Source organism: Dasypus novemcinctus, chromosome 9 (genome assembly GCF_030445035.2).
Source record: "Dasypus novemcinctus isolate mDasNov1 chromosome 9, mDasNov1.1.hap2, whole genome shotgun sequence".
In the NCBI taxonomy this organism is placed as follows: domain Eukaryota; kingdom Metazoa; phylum Chordata; class Mammalia; order Cingulata; family Dasypodidae; genus Dasypus; species Dasypus novemcinctus.
In genome coordinates, this window is record NC_080681.1 from 50,283,911 (window position 1) to 50,308,450 (window position 24,540).

Consider the following 24,540-nt stretch of genomic DNA (forward strand, 5'->3'; position numbering starts at 1 on the left):
CCCTGCTTATTACCTGAGGCTGGTTATTTGTTTTGTTTTGTTTTGTTTTGTAAGGTTTTGGGGAGTAGTTCTAGTTACATTTTATGTTCAGAATTTGTAGCCTCAAAGATTTGGACCTGATAGATCTTGTAGACCAGGGATTACTGTGTATCTATCTGTAGGCATTTGTACTTTTTATTTATTTACTACCCACCCCCTGTTGTTTGTGCTCCCTGTCTGCTCTCTGTGTCCATTAGTCTTGTGCTCTTCTGTGTCCACTTGTCTTCTCTTTAGGCGGTGCTAGGAACCAATCCTGGGGCCTTCTGGAGTAGGAGGGAGGTGCTCAGTCTCTTGCGCCACCTTAGCTCCCTAGGTTATTTTCATACGCGGTTTTGTTTAGTCAAGTACCAACAATCATTTTTGCCCCACTCTAAAAGTTAAACATCTTTGAAGTGATTTTGATAGAATTATAGTCCTATCACTGAGATTTTAAAGGAGTACTGCTCTCCAGGCTCCTGTCCTTTTGCATATTTCCTTAAAGCAGCACTGTCCAATAGAAATACAACACCCCTCTCCCCCCCAAGAAAAGAAAAGAAATACAATACAAGCCACATCATTTATTTAACCCTAAATATCCAAAATATCATTTTGACATGTAATCAATATAAAAGTTTTGGGGGAGTGCTTTGCATTTTTAAGTTTGTTGTACATTTTCAATATCTAGTGTGTATTTTTCACTTAAAGCACATCTCCTTTGTACTATAGTCACATTATTTCAAGTGCTTAGTAATCACATGTGACTATTGGCTACTTATTAAACAGCACAGCCTTAGAGTTCTACAAAGTGTTCAGATTCTTTGTGCCCACACACATCTTTTGAAGAGTTATAAAAGAGAGCCATAGAGAAGACAAAATTGTCCAGATTTTCCTTAAAGCTGTTTGGTCTGTCTTTTAAAGATTTCAGATTGATTACTTCATTGCTACTTGTTTGTGTGTGTGTGTGTGTTATTTTTAAGATTTGTTTATTATTTATTTCTCTCCCCTTCCCCATTCTCCCCCCAGTTGTCTGCTCTATGTGTCTGCTCACTGTGTGTTATTCTGTGTCCACCGGTATTCTTGTCAGGGGCATCCAGAATCTGTGTCTCATTTTGTTGCATCATCTTACTGCATCAGCTCTCCGTGTGTGCGGCGCCATTCCTGGGCAGGCTGCACTCTTTTCGCGCTGGGTGGCTCTCCTTGCCAGGTGCACTCCTTGCGCATATGGTCTCCCCTACGCGGGGGACACCCCTGTGTGGCCTGGGACTCCTTGCGTGTATCAGTACTGCGTGTGGGCCAGCTCATCACATGGGTCAGGAAGCCCTGGGTTTGAACTTTGGACCTCCCATGTGGCCGGCGGACGCCCTAGTTGGGCCAAATCCACTTCCCTCATTGTTACTTCTTACAGTGATGTATCAAAAGCTTTCCAGATGGTGGCTATTTGATAACTCCCTGAAGTATTAATAGTAGCAATAAACTGAACTGTAATTTTATAGTTATCTAGCGCATTTATTTTTTAATACAATACTAAAAAATATTTGGCATATATGTATTTGGAACCAAATGAAGAAATTTAGTATTGGATAATATGTAGTAATTCGTGATGCCTTCCTATAATGATAAAGGGGTGTTGTGTTTGTTTTTTAAGATTGCAGCAAAAATTGGAGGTGATGCTGGAACATCACTGAATTCAAATGACTATGGTTATGGGGGACAGAAAAGACCTTTGGAAGATGGAGGTAAGTTGATAAGCATAAGTATTTTGTTTTAAATAGGGTTTAGTTGAAATAATTGAAACACTACTTTTATCGTAAGGTTCCTAAAATTGTAAGGTTTATATCCGGCGCTAAAGGAAAAAAAAAAGACCTATCCAAGGTAAGTAAAACTTGACAATTTTGCCTTATTAGGAAACATTTGTTTTTACTCTTTTAGGATTATGCTGGATTGACAATTTGTACAGATTTCTTATTAACATCATTTAAAAACACACAGATGCAAAATTATAAATTGTTTAGGAGACATTTCATTGGTTTTTCTCATACTTGAATGAATCTATATACTGTGTTTTCATTATTTAGCTATTTTCAAATTTTACATTAATGGTTGAACTTGCTATAGTTTGCTACGCCAGCATGTTGCAGGGTATACCGTTTTTTTACTTTGTTTCAGTATTTTGTTTTGTGTTTCAGGTTTAACTTTACCAGTGGCTTTGCAGTGCCTTGTATTTTTATTAAAAACAACAACATAATTGTTGAAGCTTCTAAACTTAGAATTCTGAAAGTATTTTTTTCTTTTAGGTTTGACTGAATTTTGGTACATTTTCTTTTTGTCCTTTTCTGTTTTGTTTTTTTTTTTTTTGTTTTTAAGGAGAATTCTCATTGAGCCTATAGAATGTATTAGTAGCTTTTGACCAGGAGTATTTGGTTTCTTTTCATTTTAAGTGTCTTTCATATTCATAGTGAGGTTTTTAATATACAAAAATGAGCTAATGATGCTTCAGATGTTGTATGTAATGTATTCTTTTTATTTTATGTGTAGATGGCTCTTGGACAAGTCCGAGCAGTACAACACACTGGGAGGGAATGCCCTCTCCTTTTAAAGGCAGGAATTTTTATTTATTACCTGTGTTTAGTATGTAAACGTGAAATAAACCAATGGATTCTTGAATTGGACACAAACATTTCTTGAATTATGTGTCTGAATTTTTGCTTCACAACGTTCTGCTGTTTAATTGTTTCAAGTTTGGGGGGGGGGAGAATATAGTGTTTCCAGCTACAGGTTGTCTAGTCTAAGTTATTATGCATTATATTCATTTACCTGTGTAAAGGATTTAGATGAAGGTATCCATGTAGTTGCTTTGAGTTTTTCTGTCTGAAGTATTATGCTGTGAAATGTTTGGTTAGGAATAATCAGTTTACATTAAGGATTGCCTTGTAATGTGATTTTTTTTCCCATAGCTTTGTGGTCACTGTCAGATAAGCTCAACTCTTGATATGTGAAATTTTCATACTTTGATTTTTTTTTTTTTTCTTACAATCTTCAGTTCCTATAGCGGAAGCATCATTAGCCTTTAGCATGTGATACTTTGCTAGTAGTGGACCTAAATACTTTGGTTTTTTATCATTCTAAAGTGCTTAAAGTACATGAAGGTCAGTGATAACGATACAGTTGAAAAGGATTTTTTTCTTTTTAATGTCTATGCATCTTAAAACATGAAGAGAATGAAAGAAATGTAATCTTTTTTAAACTACTTAAGAATTTGGGTTGAGTTTGGACAATACTGGTTCATTTGCCAAACCATACTCTCAAACATTTCAAAATGTTTATATTGGTATTCTTGCTTGGGGGGGTGGGCGGAGGGGCGGGGAGAGTGCTAAGATGTGTGTGTGTGTTTATTTGCAGAAAAATTAAAAGACGCTTAATTTTGCAGATCAACCAGATGCTAAGAAAGTTGCCCCTCAAAATGACTGTAAGTGTTTAATTTAAATGGGATTAGATGTTAAAACAACTGAATTTTAATATCAAGATTTTGTTCCTGTATTTTGGCAGGTATCTTTGGAGTTAGTTGAAGTCTATCAATAGTCTTTTAGAATATCTAGCATGAATTTCTTTATAAATGTTCCTTTTTTTCCTGTTTTTCTATTTTACTTTATAGTCAGATGTATATTAATAAGATTCAGTTGCTAAGTTATTTTACGTATTCCAATTCTTAGTTTGTGTTTGTACAAAACGCTTGAAAAAGGAAGGTGTTTAATATGAGGCCATTGCTAATCTCTGCTCCACTGTTGAGACTGATTTAAATGTCATGTACATAATGTTATCACTTCTTCAAGTTATTCTTTATGTATCAGGGAAAGATTTTTCAAGTTATACCGTATGTATCAGGGAAAGGTTTTAGAATTGCTTGATATGATTGTATTGTTAAACATAAAATGTATAAACTTCCAACTTTCGTTTTATTTTTATTTATTTTTTTGGTAGCTTTTGGAACACAATTACCACCCATGCATCAACAGCAAAGGTATAGTAAAAAAGTTTTCAAAAAGTATTTTGCAAGCTTTAGTTGAACTAATACAGAGAGAATATTTTGTTTGCGTGTTTTTTTAATATATATCTCTTTTCCTAAATTTAGGAAGATAACAAAATGACAGTTTTTTCTTTTGAGTGAGATTATATGTTGTGATTTGAAAGGGTGGGTGGAAAATTAGATTTTAGAAGAACTAGGGTGAATTAGAATAACTCTTAAGAGAATATTCTCTGAACTCCTCCCCCAAATCCTTTGCACTTCATGTCTTCCATTACTTGTTGTGTGTCACCTTAATGAAGATTCTGGGCTGATTACATTTTGTGCATGGATAAGTGCCAGCAACCTTCTTTTAAGCTATTAAGAGCCATTGTAGTTTCATTTTTTAGTAAGTGGGTGATTACCTTCATATAAACAATTATATGTTTCTTTGAAGGAAAATGTCAGGTTTTTTTTCCTTATTAGCAGGTCTGTAATGACAGAAGAATACAAGGTTCCAGATGGAATGGTTGGATTCAGTAAGTAAGCTGATTTTTATAAAGTTTTGAAAACATAACCAAGTCAGAATTTACTGTCTTTGAACAAATAATTTTCTCTTTTACTAGTAATTGGCAGAGGAGGTGAACAGATCTCACGCATTCAGCAGGAGTCCGGATGCAAAATACAGATAGCACCTGGTAACGTTGTTCTCCTGTTACTTTCAAAGTGTCTGGAAAACTAGCATATTTTTAAAGTTTCTAGTGATAGTGATACAACATAATAGTCTTTCCTTGATCTAAAATTTTCTGTTTTTGTTTCTAATTGTAGACAGTGGTGGCCTTCCAGAAAGGTCTTGTATGTTGACTGGAACACCTGAGTCTGTCCAGTAAGTATGAAAATCTTAAAAATCTATAGTAATAATGTGAGAATTCTTCGAACTTTGTCTTTTCTCTTCATTACTGCTTTTAGACCATTGTCTCCCTACCTCTAGGTCCCAGAAACTTCCCCAAACTCTTGAAGTTTATTGCTTGTGCCTTCTCGATTAGGATTCCCTAATGCGAACCGTAAAACACACAGAAAATGATTAAAACCAGTATATAGTCCAGGCTGTACTTGAGAAGCTGAATGTGGCCTAGAGCAGAAGACACAATCATGTTGACTGATTTCACCTAAAACCATTTATTTTAAGTAGACCTTTGTGTATATTTCCCTAGTTCTATTCACTCATTCCTGGTCTTCTCCAAGGCTCTTTGATCCGTCAGGTACCCCTCCAAGTCTTTTATTTTGTACCCTCTCTTCCACTTTAGCTTATTTTACAGAGAAAATAAAAGCAATCATAAGAAACTTTTCCACCTTCTCCTGCCAGCTGCCTTCATTTGTGTTTTAATACAGGTTCTCAGATACTCCCTTCTTCTGTTCATTTGTTTGAAGCCAGCCCCTCCATCCTACTGAAGGACATTGCTCCTCTGATTGAACCCACTCTCTTCTGCGTTATCAGTTTTCCTATCTTTGCTAGATAACTTTTAACAACATACAAACATGCTGGAAAAAATCCCCTTCTTGGCAAAGAGAGTCCATGAACCCCACGTTTCTATTTCCGTTTTAGTGTTCCCTTTTACAACAAAACCCCTTGAAAGAGGTGATTCTACTACCTGTCATCTAAATTTTCATTTTCTCTTAAACTTAACACTAATCAGACACTTATTCCCACCATTCCATTGAAAATTTTCTTGTCAAGATCATGAATGCTTCTTTTGTCATTGAGCTTATTAGCAGCATTTGAAATACTTGTCGCATTTGGACTCAGGGCACCTACTACACTACCCTGTTTTTCTTTTATTCTGCCTTATCTTCTGACCTTTCAACATGGAAGTGTCTCAAAATGTAGTACTCACACAGTCCATTTACATGTACCTTTTAGATAGCTTCATTTAATTCTATGGCTTTAAATACCATACATTTTATATATTGCTAAATTTTTTTATCTTTAGCCATGATCTAGTTCCTAAATTCTAGGCTCCTGGTCAGTAAGGTCTTCCATACCTTTTTTGTATAAAATAGCATCCCTTATCATACACACATTCTGTCCATCTTAACCCTTCTTTGATATTCTTTATAGCACTTACTAAATGTTATTATTTGACTATTTGATTATTTCTACTATTGCCAGTTTTTCAGTGTCTGCCTGTTTTGATGATTACTGTAACCTAACTGATATGCCCGGCACATAGTTGGAACAAACTGTTTTTGTTGAATGAATAAATAAATTTTAACATGTAAGCAAGCATAGTGGTGGTTTAAAGATATAAATAAATCGTCTAGTTCTTGAAGGAATAGTTAATTCTGAGATAAGTTTAGATAGAACTATAGGGCTACTCAGAAATTTTGAACGTATTCTCAAAAATAGTGAAAATTGTAAACCTAGAAAAATTATTACGTAGGGTCAGAATGTTTGATCCTTGACGGCATCTCTTTTAATTACTTTTTTTTATTATAGCAGTTGTACCTTTACAGGAAAATGCAGAAAATACAGAGTCCCATACATACAGTTTTTCCTACTAATATTTTGCGTTACTGTGGTACTGTTGTTAGAATTGATGGAACATTTGTTATATTAATTATAGTCCATAGTTATATTAGAGTACACTCTGTATTGTATAGTTCTATTTCTAGTAACAAGTTCAATCTAAGATTAATTATTTTTGCTCCTTTCATGTGTGCAGTTTAGTGGTGTTACATACGTTCACAAAGTTGTGCTGCCATCACTGTTGAAATTTAACTTCAAGCCTCCTAAGCTTGAATTGGGATGGAAGGAGTCCTAATTTCTCTACTTGGATAAGCTTTTTAGTATGTTACAGCCTATTGCTTGACTATTACTTTGTTAACAGATCAGCAAAACGGTTACTGGATCAGATTGTTGAGAAGGGAAGACCAGCCCCTGGCTTTCATCATGGTGATGGACCAGGAAATGCAGTTCAAGAAATCATGATTCCAGCTAGCAAGGCTGGATTAGTTATTGGAAAAGGAGGAGAGACTATTAAACAGCTTCAGGTATTGTTAAGTTTGTATAATGTTAACTTTTCTTAATCTTTTTGAAACCATTTTCTCTGTTGTTAATGTATATTATTTCTAAAATTTTAATAGGAACGAGCTGGAGTTAAGATGGTTATGATTCAAGATGGGCCTCAGAATACTGGTGCCGACAAACCTCTTAGGATCACAGGAGACCCTTACAAAGTTCAAGTAAGTTCAACTTTATATTTTATGAAGGGGGGGGGATCAGTACTAGATGGCAAAATGAGTAAAACATGCATGAATAATTGGTATGTTTTGAGACATGCTTTCTAAACTGGATAACTTTTTCTACTTTAGCAAGCCAAGGAAATGGTGTTAGAGTTAATTCGTGATCAAGGTGGTTTCAGAGAAGTTCGAAATGAGTATGGGTCAAGAATAGGAGGAAATGAAGGAATAGATGTAAGTTAAAAATACCTATTCATCTATGGTTCTGTGCTAATGCATAACTGGATCAGTGTTTCTCCTTTCTTGTGTTAGTTAGCCCTCTAACATTGAGTTCATTTTTTTCCTGTATTCTACCTTAGAATGCAGAATTGTGTATTTTGTGTTTTCTATCCATTTTTTATATATACATGTTAGTGCTGTGTATGTTTTTGTGATGTGATACAGATTAGTTTTGAGGAATTAAGTGGGTTTCTTAATACTTGGTCATCTTTGTTTAAGGTCCCCATCCCAAGATTTGCTGTTGGCATTGTAATAGGAAGAAATGGAGAGATGATTAAAAAAATACAAAATGATGCTGGTGTTCGAATTCAGTTTAAGCCAGGTTAGTGTGTATGTTTGCCTGTGTGTGTGTACTTAATCTTCTAAACATAGATATAAAGTATTCTTTTGTTTTGTTTTTTGTTTAGTTTAGTTTTGTTTTTTTCAGGAGGTACCAAGGATCAAACCTGGGACCTCATACATGGGAAGTAGACACTCAACCACTTGAGCTGCATCTGCTCCCCTTTTCTTTTTGTAAAAGTTATTTTATTTTATTTTTTAAGATTTGATTTATTTCTCACCCCTTACCCCCCATTGTCTGCTCTCTGCGTCCATTTGCTATATGTTCTTCTGCATCCACTTGTATCATCAGGTGGCACCGGGAAACTTCGTCTCTTTTTTTGTGGCATTATCTTGCTGCATTAGCTCTCCCGTTTGTGCAGTGCGGCTCCTGGATGGGCTGCACTTTTTTCATGCGAGGTGGCTCTCCTTGGGCACACTTCATGTGCATGGGACTCCCTGATGCTGGGACACCCCTGCGTGGCTCGGCACCCCTTGAGTGCAGCAGCACTGCACATGGGCCAGCTCACCACACGGGTCAGGAGGTCCTGGGTATAGAACCCTAGACCCTCGACATCGTAGGTGTATGCTGTATCAGTTGAGCCACATCCGCTTCCCTAAAAATTATTTTTGATGTTTAGATTTACTGTTAATCAAATTTTGGTGTTTTGTTTTTTTGTTTTTGAAGATGATGGAACAACACCTGATAGAATAGCACAAATAACAGGACCTCCAGATAGATGTCAACATGCTGCAGAAATTATTACAGACCTTCTTCGAAGTGTTCAGGTTTGATAGAATGTTAAGATTTTCATTGTTCAGTTTTGTTTGAGAAGTGTTTTCCTTTACCAAATCCAGAAATCCTCCCCTTCTGTTTTTATATGAAAGTCAACGTGATGCTTTATTAAAAACTAGAAACTTTACATTGCTTTATGGTAAATCTCTTAGAGCAGGAAGAAATCTACTTAACTACCCTACTTTACTTGCCCCTATATGAAAAGATTGACTCGTGGTCATTTACTGATTATTTAGGCCAAGTTATGGCCCACCTTTTCTAATTTCTGATTTGGGGATATTAGGGTTGGGACTTAACTTTTAGCTGACTTTCCTTCTTGTCTTTCCCTTCTTTAGGCTGGTAATCCTGGTGGACCTGGACCTGGTGGTAGAGGAAGAGGTAGAGGTCAAGGCAACTGGAACATGGGACCGCCTGGTGGACTACAAGAATTTAATTTTATTGTACCAACTGGGAAAACTGGATTAATAATAGGAAAAGGCAATGTGTTTTTTTTTGTTTTTGTTTTTGTTTTCAATTAGAGAAGTTGTGAGTTTAAAATTACAGTCATGCATAACTTGGAGAATTCCCATACATCATGGCAATGTGTTTTAAACTCTTAATGTTTATCGTGTGGTTAAAAATTTAACTTATGACTTAACTGATCTGTGCCACTTTTGTTGCCATTGTAAACACACAGCAGTGAGGGTTTTTTGGGCATTTTAATAGAAAAGTGTTTTTATGTTGCTATGTAACAACTAAAAGAAATGGAGGACTTTATATATACTGAAATTATAAGAGTGGAATTTGGCTCATGTTGGCTTCTGGAGAAGAGGATGAAGAGTTTAATAATTAGTGTAAGAAGTTTTTTGACCTAAAAAGTAGTTGGGATATTTGTTTTGCTTTTTCCTGCCTCGAGTGTGTTTTAAAAAAACTTCTGAGTCTTTGTGAGTGTATTAGTGTATATTTACATTGCAAAAGAGCAATTTATTTTAACCAAATGAAGTTGCGTTCCGTTTAACCTCAGGAAATACAAATTAAATGGAAAATCCTGGCGGAATATTGTCAGTTAGGAGATTAGCCAAAACCTTTTTTTTTTTTGTCTTTTAAAAAAATATGAGGTCCCCATATGGCGCCCCTGGCCATAACTTAAAGCCCTTTTAGTACCATTTTTTCTTGAATAGCTCTTTTTATGTCCTTTGCATCTTTAGAAAAATTACTGTCTTTTGATTTTAGGAGGTGAAACCATAAAAAGCATAAGCCAACAGTCTGGTGCAAGAATAGAACTTCAGAGAAATCCTCCACCTAACGCAGATCCTAATATGAAGTTATTTACAATTCGTGGCACTCCACAGCAAATAGATTATGCTCGGCAACTCATAGAAGAAAAGATTGGTGTAAGTATATTTTTAAATTTCTAGTTTATCGTATAGATCCAGTTTAACACACAAATACACATGTATCTGTAAGTGCTACACAGAAAAATGTACAATTTCTGGTCTGAAACTACAGGTTTTGTTACATCAAACATCTGATGTATACAACATAGAAGACATTTTCTGGCAATAAAAATAACCTAATTAAGAAGTGTCTTCACTGTGCTTTCATAAATGAGGCAAAATAGTGCTTTATTGGGTAATTTTACTGTGAAAAGTTAACATAAGGTGGAGAAGGGAGAAGTTAAAATTAGTAACAATTAGAGTTCTTTAGAATTCTTTAGAAACAATTAGAAAATCTCCCAAGTGTTTGCCATGCTGTGACGGGATAATCTGATGGTCTTTGCAAATTGCATTGTCATAAGAGAAATCATTTAAGCATTACTAATTATGTGGCATAATAAGAAATATCCTAAATTGTTGAACAAATTACAAAAGGAGATTTTGATGGTAATTTATGAGATAAATGGCAAAAGAGGAAATGAATTTAAATTCTTGTAAATGGAGTTCCAGTGACAGAAAAGTTGTATGGAAGACTTTTTTTACTAGTTACATCATAGGCAGTGTTTAGAAACAGTTCACAATGTAGGACCTAAGCAATTTGGGAGAATATTATTAATATGGTTGTTTAATTGTTTTTTGTTTGTTTGTTTATTTTAGTTATTTATTTTTCTCCCCTTTCCCCCACCCTCACCCCACCCTGGTTGTCTGTTCTTTGTGTCTATTTGCTGCGTCATCTTTGTCCGCTTCTGTTGTTGTCAGTGGCACGGGAATTTGTGTTTCTTTTTGTTGGCGTCATCTTGTTGTGTCAGTTCTCCATGTGTGCGGCACCATTCCTGGGCAGGCTGCACTTTCTTTCGTGCTGGGTGGCTCTCCTTCCAGGGCGCACTCCTTGCATGTGGGGCTCCCCTACGCGGGGGACACCCATGCGTGGCACAGCACTCCTTGCGCGCATCAGCACTGTGCATGGGCCAGCTCCACACGGGTCAAGGAGGCCCAACCATGGACCTCCCATGTGGTAGACGGACGCCCTAACCACTGGGCCAAGTCCGCTGCCTGTTTAATTGTTAGGGTACTGAAAAGTAGGTACTGGGAGAACGGTAGGGGATAAGGACCTGATATTTGGTAGGCTTCCATGATTAAGATGATGAAGGAATAAAGTAAGAATTGTAAGAGAAGAGAATAGAATAGAAACCAAAGGAAACATTTCCGTTTTTGTTAATGAATTCTGCGTGTCATTATATTATGGCAGAGTTAAGATAGTTTTTGCAGCATGAATGAGGAAAGGATGGAAAATCTAAAAGTTACTAATAGGGATTATGTAAGAGGATAGAAAGGGCCATTGGGTTTGTTTAATCATTACTGTTTTTCTGGTTTTCATGTTGTCTTTTTTTTACAGGGCCCAGTGAATCCTTTAGGGCCACCTGTACCCCATGGGCCCCATGGTGTCCCAGGCCCCCATGGGCCTCCAGGGCCTCCAGGGCCTGGAGCTCCAATGGGGCCATATAATCCTGCACCTTATAATCCAGGACCACCTGGCCCTGCTCCTCAGTAAGTATTGGGTTTGAGTTCCTCCAAGATTCCAGCTTTTGGTAAACTGTGTTTTTATATTGATTTTTGTCTTTTTCAGTGGTCCTCCAGCCCCATATGCTCCCCAGGGATGGGGAAATGCCTACCCACACTGGCAGCAACAAGCTCCTCCTGATCCAGGTAAAAAGATGCTTATTATTCGTGTGTAATCTGTATAGTTTGTTTGCAATTCATATTACATTAACTTTTCAGCTGTTGATTTTACATTGTGTGAATTTTCTGACCTCATTTACTCTTTCAATGTCGTGTTAAAACACTGCTTCTACCGCAGTGAGTTAAGAGTGACATGAATATGATCTCTACTTTTATGGAACTTTATTCTGTCTGCCTGTGTTTGGCTGTCTCTCCTTATATTGGTACAGTGGAATGCTAAGAGCCAAAAGCTACAAAAAGAGTGTCTTAGCATAAAACAGGCCTGTATTTGGGAATAGCATGTTAGAATGCATCAGATAAATTGTATTAACTATTTTCTCTATTTAGATCTGAATTTTATGTATATTACAGTCTCTTCCATTCCTACATTTCTTTCCACCCCATCCGTAATTTTTAGCCATCTTGGTCATTGAAACCATTTAATAATGTTTATTTGTGTTCATTTTTTTTCTCACCTGCTACTTCCTACCTTTTAGACCTCTTGCTGAAGTAGTCTCCAGGTATATTGAATTATTCTCTCTACATGTATATTTATCAAAAAATAATTGGTTTAAATAATTTACTGAATTTGGCAAAACGTTTTGGTATTTAAATGAAATCCTATAGTATAACATACTTTAATATCATAAAGTGTACTTTTTTTTTCTGTCCCGCCCTGCTGGGTTTTTTTGGTGGTTTTTTTTTTTCTATCTGTGTCCATTCGCTGTGTGATCTTCTGTGTCTTTTTTTTTTTTTTTTTTGTCTTTTCATCTTTCTCCTCTTAAGATTCACTGGTTTGATCCTGGGGACCTCTGATATGGAGGAAGGTTCCCTGTCAATTGTACCACCTCAGTTCCTGGTCTTTGCTGTGCTTCACCTTGACTCTCCCCTTTGTCTCTCTTTTTGTTGATATCATCTTATGAAACTCACTTGTGCAGGCACTGGCTCGCCTTGCAGGCACGCTTTCTCTTCTTTTTCACCAGGAGTCCCTAGGGATAGAACCTGGGTCCTACCATATGGTAGGCGGAGGCCTTATCACTTGAGCCACGTCTGCTTCCTATAAAGTGTACTTTTAACAAGTGAATTGTTCTAGGAACTGAGCATGCAAAGATGTGTTTACAATCTATATAGGAAATTAAAGTCTCAGTGTTAGCAATACTGCAATAGGAGGATCCAAAGGGTTACCGAGAAAGAGTCAAATAGGATTTGCTTGACAATAGTCTAAAAGTTAGTTAAAAAAGAAAGGGCTTTTCTTTGCCTTTTTAGGTAAGCTAATTGGGATGGGTGATTAGGCAGAGGGATAAGATTCAAAAGTTTGAGCAGGTTATGGGGTAGATTTATTTTGGGTAAATTGGGTCTGCCAGGATCACAACTATGAGCTGTTTGGGTAGGTTGCATGATTGAGAAAAATGAAGAGAATATAGAGTGGTCTCTCATCGCTTTCTCAGTATCCCACATGGAGTAGTAGTGAAGTCATCACTGTAAAAATTTTTTTTTAATGGATGTGACTTCCAGCAGTGTTTTTGAGAGAAGAGTAACTTATTTAACTAAAAGATACCTGTTATTTGGCCCTGTCCAGATTATCAAAAAGTTACCAAGTAGTTTATATGGGGTTATATTCCTTATATTATTAATTAATATTTGTCACGGTTTTCTAAACTAATAATCTGTTTCTTTAAAATTTTTATTTAAACATTTTCAAGCTATTAAGGATTTATGTAGTTGTCAAGACGAGAGTCAGGGACCTGCATAATTCCTAATCCTTATGGGATGTCAAGCAAGTTTTTGAACCCCTCTTAGATTCTGTTTTCTTGTCTGTCAGATGATGGTAGATTACTATTAGTGAGTTGAATGTATATTAGCTAATTATCAGTAGTTTTGTGTAGCTATAAGATTGATGTTCTTGTGTGGTTTATTCAAACGAGTACAAGTGTATTTGTATTAATATTCAGGTGACATTATTACATGGGTAATTATTCAACTTGGAAAATTAGTACATTGATAATTGAGGAAGGTTCGGAGGGTACCAAATAGTGCTATTATTTTATATTGCTTTAATTTTATTACCTTATGATTATTTTATTTTTCTAAAAATCCTTGCTTTTTTCCTCAGACTACACTAACATCTATTAAGCAGCTGAATTGCTACCCATTTGGGATGAAGGCTAAACAGATTCACAAATAGATACAGACTCTAAGGAATTTACATTCTTTCTACTTGTGGATACAAAATAAAGATATATCTATAATATCAAATAATATTCCTAGTGTAAAGAGCAGAGTCAGCAAGAGGATTTCTACTTCCTGAGTGAGAGCCAGATCACAGGATGCATGGTCACTCTTAAAAGACAGTGACACAGAATAATTCATTGTGGCCAAAGCCACTTTTAGGAGTGGAGAACTAGTGACAGAACAGAAAGATGAGCCTGGAATGGAAAGGAAAAGCTAGGGTGCCAGACTGTTAAACATACTGAATGATAAGCTGTACTTAAAAGCCATTACGAAGATATAGGGAATAAATGAAGAATTTCAAATAGGAGGATTACATTAAGTGTGTGTTTTAAGACTCACTGTGTTGAAATGTGGCCAATCATCTCTGTTTTCCCAAGATTTTATATTGTTTGTTTCTTATACAGGTTAGCCCCTAGAAATCTTTTTCTTTGGTCATCTGCCACATAAAACTGTTGTGCCACCAAGAAAAGGGGGGGGGTACCAAATGGTTTGAGACACAGAGCATTGGATTGGAGTCAAAAGATCGTTATTCCAATCCCAGCTCTGCCACCCACCAGTTGTATAATCTACAGAAGTCACTTCGTCTCTGAGCTTGTTTTCTATAGTAAAAACTATGGAAACAATTGAAAAATTGAAATTTCTATTTTCTATTTTTGGTGTTTAGTTTTTTACTCTGTATTTGTCAGCTTTTTGCTTTTTCTATTTTTTATATACATGTACATATATATATAATCATGGACTTTAAATGCAAACATTGAACTTGTGTTTATTAATTCTAGCTAAGGCAGGAACGGATCCAAATTCAGCAGCTTGGGCTGCTTATTATGCTCACTATTATCAGCAGCAAGCACAGCCACCGCCTGCAGCCCCTACTGGTGCACCAACTACAACCCAAACTAATGGACAAGGTAACTGTGGTAACTAAGAACTTATTTTCTGAGTGAAAGCCAAAAGTGTTTGGAATTATATATGAAATGTATCTCTACCTAATTCCTAGGATTTCTAACATTATTCAGTTATTTAAGTGGGCAGAATTTCCCTTTTTTAAAATTAGTTACTTGGATATAATTTCACACTATCATGAAAATCGTAAGAACTGTACAAAGAGCACCAAATGCCCCAGCAGTTCATGTTCTATTTATTCTCCACACCCCCACTCTGTCATCATCTGATTGTGTGTGTCCGTATCATTATCTTATTATGCTTTTGGAACTATTTAAGACTAAACTGTAGGCATGATCCCCCATTACCCTTGAATACACTTGTATTTCTCCAGAAATACATACCAGTCATACAGCCCTTCAATTCAGTGAATTATTATTGGCATATCATTTCTGTCCCAGTTCACAACCTCTTTATAGACTTCACCTTGTCCCAACAATTTCTCTTTCTTATCCAAGATCCCATCTGAGAACATACGTTGTATTTAGTTATTAGGTCTCTTCAGTCTCATTCTGAAGTAGTTCCATAGTCTTTCCCTATCTTTTGTGTTCTAAGGTGCAAAGACCTTTTGTTTTGTAGGATAACTGTCAGCCTAGGCCCCTTTCATTCTGTTTTCATGACCAAACTTAGGTCATGCTTACTTGGCAGGGATACTTCAGAAATGATTGCTTGCTCTTCATATCAGGAGTCATATAATATTAATCTATTCAACACCTGGAGGTGGTAACCTTGATCACTTGGTCGTATTGGTGCCTGCTACATTTCTATATCATAAAATCACCGTGTTTGTCTTTGAAATTGATAAGTTTTTTCTGGGAAATTACACTGAGATGAAGCTGCTATTCTGGATGTTGTAAAACTTCAGCTTGTTAACAGCCTTAACCTCCTGTATCCTTTTGACATGTCCATCATTCTTTAAACACTTCTTACTTTCTGACATAATAAAATGTTCCAGACTTTTTACTTTCCAGGCAGTAGCACTAGAATCATCCATTTCTCCAAAACTGTTTACTTTTAGTAGTGTTTAGAAATCAAAACAGGGTATTCGTGTACTTGTTTGCTACTGTGTTATCATTGCATCTAGATTCTTTCAGTGGGCATAGCTATGAAATACATGCACATATGTTGTTAATATTTATATCCACAGTCAAAAGAATCATAAGCATCTGTAACTAGTTCTGTATTTGTATATGTACTTTTTAAACCCTGTTGTTCCAAACTATTTGTACCTGCAATTCCATCCTAACACTTCAAGGTTCTTTTCCCTTTCCAAGTTGGTGAATTTGAGAAACTTGATATCTTATATATTTCCTTATTTACCTAATCAATGTGCTTACATTGCTCAGTGTAGTCAGTCTTCCAAACATGTCCGTCTTTCTGTGTTAGCCACCTCTGCTTCCCTGGCACCCTGTGTCTTGGACACCAGCAGGGATACTACTACCTCCTCACAGCATTCCCTCCCACTCTCATTGCCCCAGGGCAAGCCACTACCAACTCCACTCCAGAAACAGAAAGAAAGCCAAAATTGCCTTTTAAAAACGATAATCCTGTTTTTTTGTTGTTGTTGTTGTTTTGTTCCTTGAACAAGGAGATCAGCAAAATCCAGCTCCAGCTGGGCAGGTCGATTATACCAAGGCTTGGGAAGAGTACTACAAGAAAATGGGTATGTTCTACATTTCTTATTTTATACATTTTAAGTTCAATTTAATTAAACATTTAGTGAGTAACACACTGTAAGGTTAAAGGTTTTGATAAAAGCATGTTTGTACCATTTATTTTTACTTTGGAATTCTTTGGTCCATTTATTCACTTTAAGAATGTATTCTAAAATCCCTGGACTTTCAGACGGAGTCATTACAAATAATGATTTTTAAATTTGTGGTTATACACAAGGAAATCTTTTTTCTAATTAGCATTTGTCAACTAGTTATTAACTGAAGTCTCCCTGTTGGCACATATGACATTTGAATATTACTGGCGCTTTTCTCAGTGATGATTATGTATACTAACAGCCTAAATGGTATAAGGTTAAATTCTAAGCAAAAATTGATTGTGTGCGGTAGCTTTGTTTTTGCTTTAAAATAAGATGGTAAGATGTAACCTAGAGTGATAGAGGAAGTAGGTTACTTAGGTAACTTTTGCATATATGAAAAAAGGAAGAAAAATCACCTAGAAACTAAGCCATATTTATATGTTCAGTAACAATACATTATATACCTGATGACAAACATAGTGATAGGTGCTGAGAATGCAATTGTGGTCAAATCTTATGTGGCTGTAATTGATAAATTTATGTTTTGTGGCCCAGCTTATCAGGCAAGTCTACAATAGCTAAAATTCTGCAAGAAGAACATTATTATTATTATTATTATTATTATTATTATTATTATTACTTTAACCTCAAAAACCGTATGTTTTGATTATGGTATTCACATAATTTAAATGGGGATGTTATTAATAATTGTGCTCTAAGAACAAAGTGGTCAAGACGTGCGGTCACCTTATTGTTAATAGAAGTAACATCACCATATGAAAATGATGAGCATGAAAAAAAAATCACTAACTCCAGATTGTATTTTTCACAATGGGTAGTATAGCAAAGATGTTCCTTCCATTATTAAATGTGGTTGAAAACAGACACCTGCTGGTGGACATAGGTAATTACTGAGGAATGGGTTTTACTCTTCTGCTTCTTACTGTTTCTTTACAACATGGTCATTAATAAATTTACTATTTAGTCTTTTACATTTTACTTGCCCCACATGAGTGTGTGTATGACATATAATCTGCAAAATATGAAAACCATTCTATTTTTTTAAAATTTTTTCTGTTAAGGGTGGACACTTGACTTTTCCTTTCTTTGCACTCCTTCCCACCCCCCCCCCTTTTTTTTTTTTTTTTTTACCATGTCCCTGCTGACTATTCTAAAATTTGTACTGAACTGTCTTGAATCCTTTTTGGGGGCAAGATCATATAAAAATAATTTTAAAATGTGCAATATTGTTAACTCTATGTTTGAAGAATTCCACCCTTCCCCCCCCCATTACCTTCACTTCTGTTGTGTTTTTTCTGTGGCACTACAATGATCAGCTGTTAATTTGTAATTGAAGTAGAATGATTGGAATAGTTGGGTGATTTCTCCTTGTGTAAATCTTAAAGGAAATGTTAGATAATTCAGTCATGGAAAATGAGCGTTTTCCTTTGTGTGATTGCTACAGAGTCATTTTATTTTTCCCTATATATTTTTTTCTTTTTATAAACTATTGGTTCCTTAACTGTTTTAATTTCTTCTAGGTATATTACTTGTCCTTCAAGGTCTCTTTAGCATAACTACAAATAGAGAACCTTTAAAGCATAAAACTAATATTTTAGTTCTGTTTTTGAATTTCTTAAATGAAGGATAGGAGTTATAAAATATCAGGGAGACAGATAATCTCCAAATCCAAGGACACTGAGGTTTGACCCTTCTAGTGGCATGACCTAGGATTAACCTCTAGATTTCCAAGTTCGCCAATCCAGTTGTAATTCTGAAAAAATAGTTTCAACAGCTCTTGTTAAGAACAGGAAACCCCCCACCATTAAACAGTCAGTAAACCTCTCTTGAAACAGATGCAAGTTAATTTTCAAAATAGCTTTGTTTTTCAAACAATTCTAAATTTCTTAAGATTATTCCAAGAGAACATCAGAAAGAAATTCTTAAAGATGAGATCCTAGAAGGTTATAGAAGGTTTAAGTCCTAATGGCAGCATTCTAATCAGGAAGTAGGTATATTTGAAGCTAAAATGAAGGGAACTTTTGTGAAAAAGACCCTAAAGGGAACAATAGGGCTTCAAAGTGGAGAGAAAGGTGATTCCTATTTGGGGCAAATGCCAGAGATATCTCTTACATTACTTTGTAGATATATTAGAAGATTTGATTTGATAAAGCTATAAATAAATAATAAGTAATGTTCTGCTAAAGTGAGAACTAAACTTTCTGACATCAAAAGTGTTTTTTGAACTGAAGAGAAAAAGAAAAGGGAAACAAGCTTAAGGACATTCCTAAAACGGGGTTAGGCACAGAAGACCAGGGGAGAGCCATATTATAAGTAGATGAAATAGGAAGGGATCTTTCTTTCCTTGTAGCTGGACAAAAATGAATCATATTTGCCCTTCAGATTGCAAAAGTAGAATGAATTTTTCTTTGGGCACTTTCAAGATGGGAACATCAGATGTTGATAACTTATTTATTACCAAGTGTTGTTTTTTAGAATCTAACCTCCCATGAGCAATAGGCACTTATCTTGTTGAGGCTTCTCTCTCGTGGCTTTCACAGTTCTTTTATTTTCGAATTCACCAGTTTGATTATTGTATGTCATGGCATGGGTCTGTTTGCGTTTATCATGGTTGGATTTTGTTGACCCTCTTGAATGTGATATCTCTTGTTGTTCTCACTGTTCACCTATTTTCCTGATTTCCTTTAGCTCTCTGAGCATGTTTAGGGCCTTTTCTTTCTTTTTTTTAGGTCTTTGTTATGCTCCAGGTCTGGACTTCCCTCATCAATGGTTTATGCTTTAATCTTCTCTTTTGCATGGACCTGCACTTCCTCTTTTTTTTTTTTTGGTATGTTTTGTGATCTTTTGTTGAAACCTGGGTATTTTGATATTTTAATGTGTCGTTAGAATTTAGACTCTGAGGCAACTTAAACTATCTTGTATCTTCCTACTGTTATGACAGATTTTTCTTGGCTATCAGGAGCTAATGAAAGAAAAGAAAAAAAGAAATCACTTTTTCTCAGTCTTTGCAGATTGACCTGTGAAGTGTTTTCCTTCAAGATATCCATACTATCAGTTCCCTTAGTAGTTTCAGGTTATAGTGCAGGGTCTTTCCTGATCGTTTTTGCCCATACCTCAAATCTTGTTACATAGTTCTGAATTTTTCCTCTTCCTTAGGAAACAGTTTTCTCATAGTTCCAGGTACTGTGCTGTGTGTCCTGCTACCAGTAATCCCTTTGCCTGGGCAACACGACTTGACTGTTCTGCAGCATTCTGGAAGAGAGCTACCAGCATGCTGGCGGAGAGCTACGAGCACTGCCCTTTCCATGCAGAGCAGGTTCTAGGACAGTGAGTCCCTCAGGCCACCACGAGACAGATTGAGCCATACGTACACGCTTCCCAGTATTGCACAAGAGTTGGCTCTGCAACCAGTGGAACTGGGACCAGGAATCCCCAATGGGAATGCGGGAAGACTCTGCAAACCAGTGAAGGGATGGGCAGGGGGCCAGTGAGGGCATCAGGAGATCTTAGCTCTTTAAAGTAGCTTTTTTTTTCTTGACTCAGTGTTCACTCTATTACTTCAGTCTTTCAGCTGTTTTCTGGAGATTTGAAAAGATATTTCAGCAATTCTTGCTGGTTGTTGAAAGCTTCTGTGGGTGCATGGAGCCTTGAATCTTCTCACTTTGCCATCAAGAATGATAGGGAGCCATCTTATCCATGACCTTTTATTTAGAAAGTTTTTATACCTTCTACTCAGATTTGCAGTTCTCAAATATTGGCCACATGTGCTTTTTGTGTTTGTGGCTCAACCATTTCAAAGTAAATTATAGATGCTTCACACTAAATATATTATTTTAGTATCCACAAACTGATCGTGTTTGAATTTCCCTGATTGTCACAAAAATGTCTTTTATATCTTTTGTGGGTTTTTTTGTTTGCTTTAATTCAGAACCCACTCAGCATTTAAACATTGTATTTGGTTATGTCTCTTTAGTGTCTTAATTCAAGAAAGTGCCCCTTTCTAGAAAAAAAACTTGCTCTTAAAAACTGTTTAGTTTTGTGTCTTTCATTGATTTTGTTGCTTAGAACCTCATCATTAATTGTTCTTAGTCTTTTGTAAGGTTTGTTTGGAGGTACCAGGGATTGAACCTAGGACCTTGTACAGGAGAAGCAGGCACTCGGTCACTGAGCTACACTTGCTCCCCAGGTTATTTTTGATAAAAGTTTTTATTTTGTGAAACTTGTAGTATCGTTTTTAAAGATATCTTGCATATTCATTTTCGTACATAGTTTATAGGTTGCTAATCACCAGGAAACAGATTCTTTATTAGGGCTTATTAATAGAGCCTTTAGGTGGGTTTTTTGTTTCTCAGAAATGTTTTTTGTTTCTCCACTTAGAACCCATATATTATTTAAAACCTGGAATACAAAAGATTCAATTGACTAAGAGGCTAAAAGAATGTATTGGGCTTCCACCCCCACTCTCTACCTTTACGGGATCCTCACTGCCCTGGAACCATCAGAAGGATTGTAGACTATTTATTTGAAGCACTTTCCAAACTTATTAGAGCATTGACAGTTTGTTAAGTTTTGGAATTTGAATCAAGATTTTGCCTAAATTCATGTCTGTCTTATTTAAAGCTGTGGGGATTGTGGTTTGGTTTGGCTCTTTTAATAGTGATGTTTTAGAACTAAAAGTTAACAATTAGTATAAGACTAAAAGGATGAAGAATATTCTGATTTTTTAAATTATAAGGTAGTTTTCTGACGCTAATGAATATTTTAAATAAAACAGGAGCAATCTGACCCTCTGTGCTTTTGTCTTTGTAACCTGTACTTACAGTGGATATAATTTTGTATTAAAATTTAGGGGGTTTTTTTTAGGTCAACAAGGGCAGACACAAGATTATTCAAAGGCTTGGGAGGAATATTACAAGAAGCAAGGTATTGTTTTTATTGGAAATGAGATTCTTTTGGACTTTTAATTGTGGTTACAGCAACAAAGTTGTTCTCTTTCCTCAAAGGTCAAGCAGTTCCTGCTCCTACTGGGGCTCCTCCAGGAGGTCAACCAGATTATAGTGCAGCCTGGGCTGAGTATTACAGACAGCAAGCAGCCTACTATGCCCAGACAAGTCCACAGGGAATGCCACAGCATCCTCCAGCACCTCAGGTATAATAAATTTGCTAATCTGTTGATTTCCACTTCAGTCATGTTTTCTGCATGTTTGCTGTTTGTCTCTTTGGGAGTATGTTTGCCTTTTTAAAATTTTTACCTGGCAAAGGATAACCATCTACATGAACTATTGTGGTGAATTGTTTGGGGTATTTTTGTTTGTTTTTTTAATAGTGCTTTTTGGCATCTGAGTGCTGAATATTTCTACAATGCCTTTGATTTAAAAATTAAATTTTCTTCCCCCAGGGATTTGCAAATCATGCAAGAAGCCACCAGCATTTATATTAACCAGTTTTTCTTTCTTAAAGGATTCACTCCTGAGTTAGCTACATTTAAAGGATTTTCTTTAACTTTTTGTGTATTTCTTATGTATCTCTTCTGCACAGGGCCAATAATAAGAAGTGGACAATACAGTATTTGCTTCATTGTGTGGGGGAAAAAAACCTTTGTTAAATATATGGATGCAGACGACTTGCTGAAGATCTTAATTTTTGTTTTGGTTTAAGAAATAGTGTTTTTTTTTTTTTTTTTTTGGAAAATGTACAAAATATCTATCACTACTGATGATAGGAGGTTAATATTTCTGTGTAGAAATGAAAATTGGTTTGTTTTTAGTATTAGTGTAGATGTACACATTCCAGCAAATGTATTTGCAACTATTATGTGGTCGATGCTTTGTGATATAAATGTACTTTTTCAATGTATACTTTCACTTTTAAAATGCCTGTTTTGTGCTTTACAATAAATGATATGAAACCTCCTGTGTCGGTAAGTTGGATATGTGGGTATTTAAAGGATTCATATTTTCTTAGCAGTGATAAATTAAGATACATATACACAAATATATAAGCTTTCCCCATGAAATATTGAGTTTTTAAACACTGGCATGTTTTCTCCCCTTGCAGTATAGTGGTAGATTGAAGGATCTTTTCCATTTATTATATTTGGCTGTTTCAGCACAAGTAATCCTGATATCTTCATTTTTTTTCCTTCTGTTTGATTAAAAATTGCATGTGTCTACAATGATCTTTTGGCATACTTCCATTGCATTAACAGTGAAATTTCCTTTTATACATGACCACTGTTTCAGACCTGTACTGCTGCTATAACAGTTAACCTTTCTATTCTTAATGATAATTACTTGATTTCCAAGACTGTTTCTGCATAACTAATTTTAAACAGTTTTCGGGTAGTGAATATGACTAGTATAATAAGAACAGTTTTTTCATGTAAAGCAACTCTTTCAATGTATACAATATTAGTATGTTTCTTTCTAAATTCAGGGTAGAAAAGTGAATAGTATGCAAAAAGTATAGCTACCTTGCATCTGCCATTGAAACATAATTGGGGTATGGAAACTTTCAAGCTTTTTTCTTTTTTCTTTTTTTTCTTTTTGCAGTATAGATAAGCTTTGTTTTGTAAATGCACAAGTCCAGTCATTGAATCAACTTAATTTTTTTTTATGTACTTGAAATCATTTTATTACTCTTTATAACACTCATGCTGAAGTTCTGATATTTTGTTGAAATCCATTGTTTTACTCTTTGCATATTTGTTGGCTCTCTGCATATTAATATATTAGACTACATGCAAATACAGTCTGTCTTGCCATTGTCTGTTGAAGTGCAGGTTTGATCCAGCCAGTATAGAACTAGCTCTGTAGGGGTGAGGAGGACTGTGCTGTGTATCATCCTTGATTGTGTTCCTTCAAGGAGCATTGCACTGTAAGTACATCAGAATGACAAATTGATGAACTGCAACAGTATCTTTTTGTCAATGTTCCACATAATGCATATGCCATACTTTGTGTGAATATTATGTTGGAATACAGTGCTAATATCTTGGAAAACCATAACTGCTTCTTAATTTAACATAGAATAATACATAGGTCTGTATTTTTTTTTGTAGTGAGCTTAATGGGTAAGTATTTTTATATGTTTAGCTGTAGCTAAAGAAAACTTTTATTAACAAAGTTGAATAGTATTACTGGTGCTCCTAAAATACTGTTTTTCAGTGTAAAATATGCATATCTTATATATCAATATGAAAGACTTGAAATGTATCAGACAGAAGTGGTTTTCAGTTTGCAAATAATAAGCAATGTAGCAGTTTTAACACCGTTTCTTAAGTATAGATAATCGGTTCTTTATTTGGTGGAGAGCACCATCTGTTGCTTTGAATATACTTTAAAGGAAGATATACAAGGACATAAATGTTGAGATTACCTGCAGGGTGGAAAATAGTACAGTTCGTTGTAGATATTAGAAATGTTTTTTATTGTCTTAAAGAAACTGGAGTGACTTTCCTTACCCATATTTAGACCCGGATATATAGTTCTAGTTTGAAGTTTAATAGTTAAGGAGTTAGTTATCTGTTCTCTTTAGAGTTAGGGTATTGACTTGAACAATTTCAGTATTTTGCATGATACTGTTTTATAGATGACCTTTTAGGAAAGTGGTGCATTTATTAATTAAATTGAAGAAATAGTTGAGTTGGATTCAATATCATAATTCACAAAATGGAGGCTGTTGATTTTGATTCATTTAAGGTTTAAAATCTTTATTAATTGCAAACAGTGCAATTATTTATACTTCACAGTGCCTTCCCAGACCTTCCACCTTAGGTTCTGCTGCAAAAAGCAACAGGTAAGCACAA

At 35.6% G+C, this 24,540-nt stretch overlaps 1 protein-coding gene across 18 annotated transcripts in view; it reads left to right on the top strand.

Moving 5' to 3' along the window:
- FUBP1 (far upstream element binding protein 1) overlaps positions 1 to 24,540 on the top strand; it is an 87,381-nt gene that overhangs the window by 6,409 nt on the left and 56,432 nt on the right. For 3 of the 18 annotated variants that reach the window (XR_009187176.2, XM_058303313.2, XM_058303311.2), the window contains exons 2-22: positions 1,664 to 1,754; positions 2,554 to 2,616; positions 3,446 to 3,484; positions 3,997 to 4,036; positions 4,505 to 4,557; positions 4,645 to 4,716; positions 4,847 to 4,904; positions 6,907 to 7,069; positions 7,163 to 7,261; positions 7,391 to 7,492; positions 7,757 to 7,859; positions 8,544 to 8,644; positions 8,987 to 9,128; positions 9,864 to 10,024; positions 11,463 to 11,614; positions 11,694 to 11,773; positions 14,797 to 14,925; positions 16,548 to 16,622; positions 21,597 to 21,656; positions 21,737 to 21,882; positions 24,484 to 24,530. Coding sequence is in view for 17 of the 18 variants with exons in the window: in XM_058303313.2 (XP_058159296.1) it covers positions 1,664 to 1,754; positions 2,554 to 2,616; positions 3,446 to 3,484; positions 3,997 to 4,036; positions 4,505 to 4,557; positions 4,645 to 4,716; positions 4,847 to 4,904; positions 6,907 to 7,069; positions 7,163 to 7,261; positions 7,391 to 7,492; positions 7,757 to 7,859; positions 8,544 to 8,644; positions 8,987 to 9,128; positions 9,864 to 10,024; positions 11,463 to 11,614; positions 11,694 to 11,773; positions 14,797 to 14,925; positions 16,548 to 16,622; positions 21,597 to 21,656; positions 21,737 to 21,882; positions 24,484 to 24,530 (1,976 nt within the window). In the remaining variant the exon portion in view is untranslated. Of the gene's footprint in view, positions 1 to 1,663; positions 1,755 to 2,553; positions 2,617 to 3,445; positions 3,485 to 3,996; positions 4,037 to 4,504; positions 4,558 to 4,644; positions 4,717 to 4,846; positions 4,905 to 6,906; positions 7,070 to 7,162; positions 7,262 to 7,390; positions 7,493 to 7,756; positions 7,860 to 8,543; positions 8,645 to 8,986; positions 9,129 to 9,863; positions 10,025 to 11,462; positions 11,615 to 11,693; positions 11,774 to 14,796; positions 14,926 to 16,547; positions 16,623 to 21,596; positions 21,657 to 21,736; positions 21,883 to 22,271; positions 22,646 to 24,483; positions 24,531 to 24,540 lie in introns of those variants that run through there. The other 15 variants (XM_058303326.2, XM_058303319.2, XM_058303312.2 and 12 more) reach the window with 14 other exon arrangements.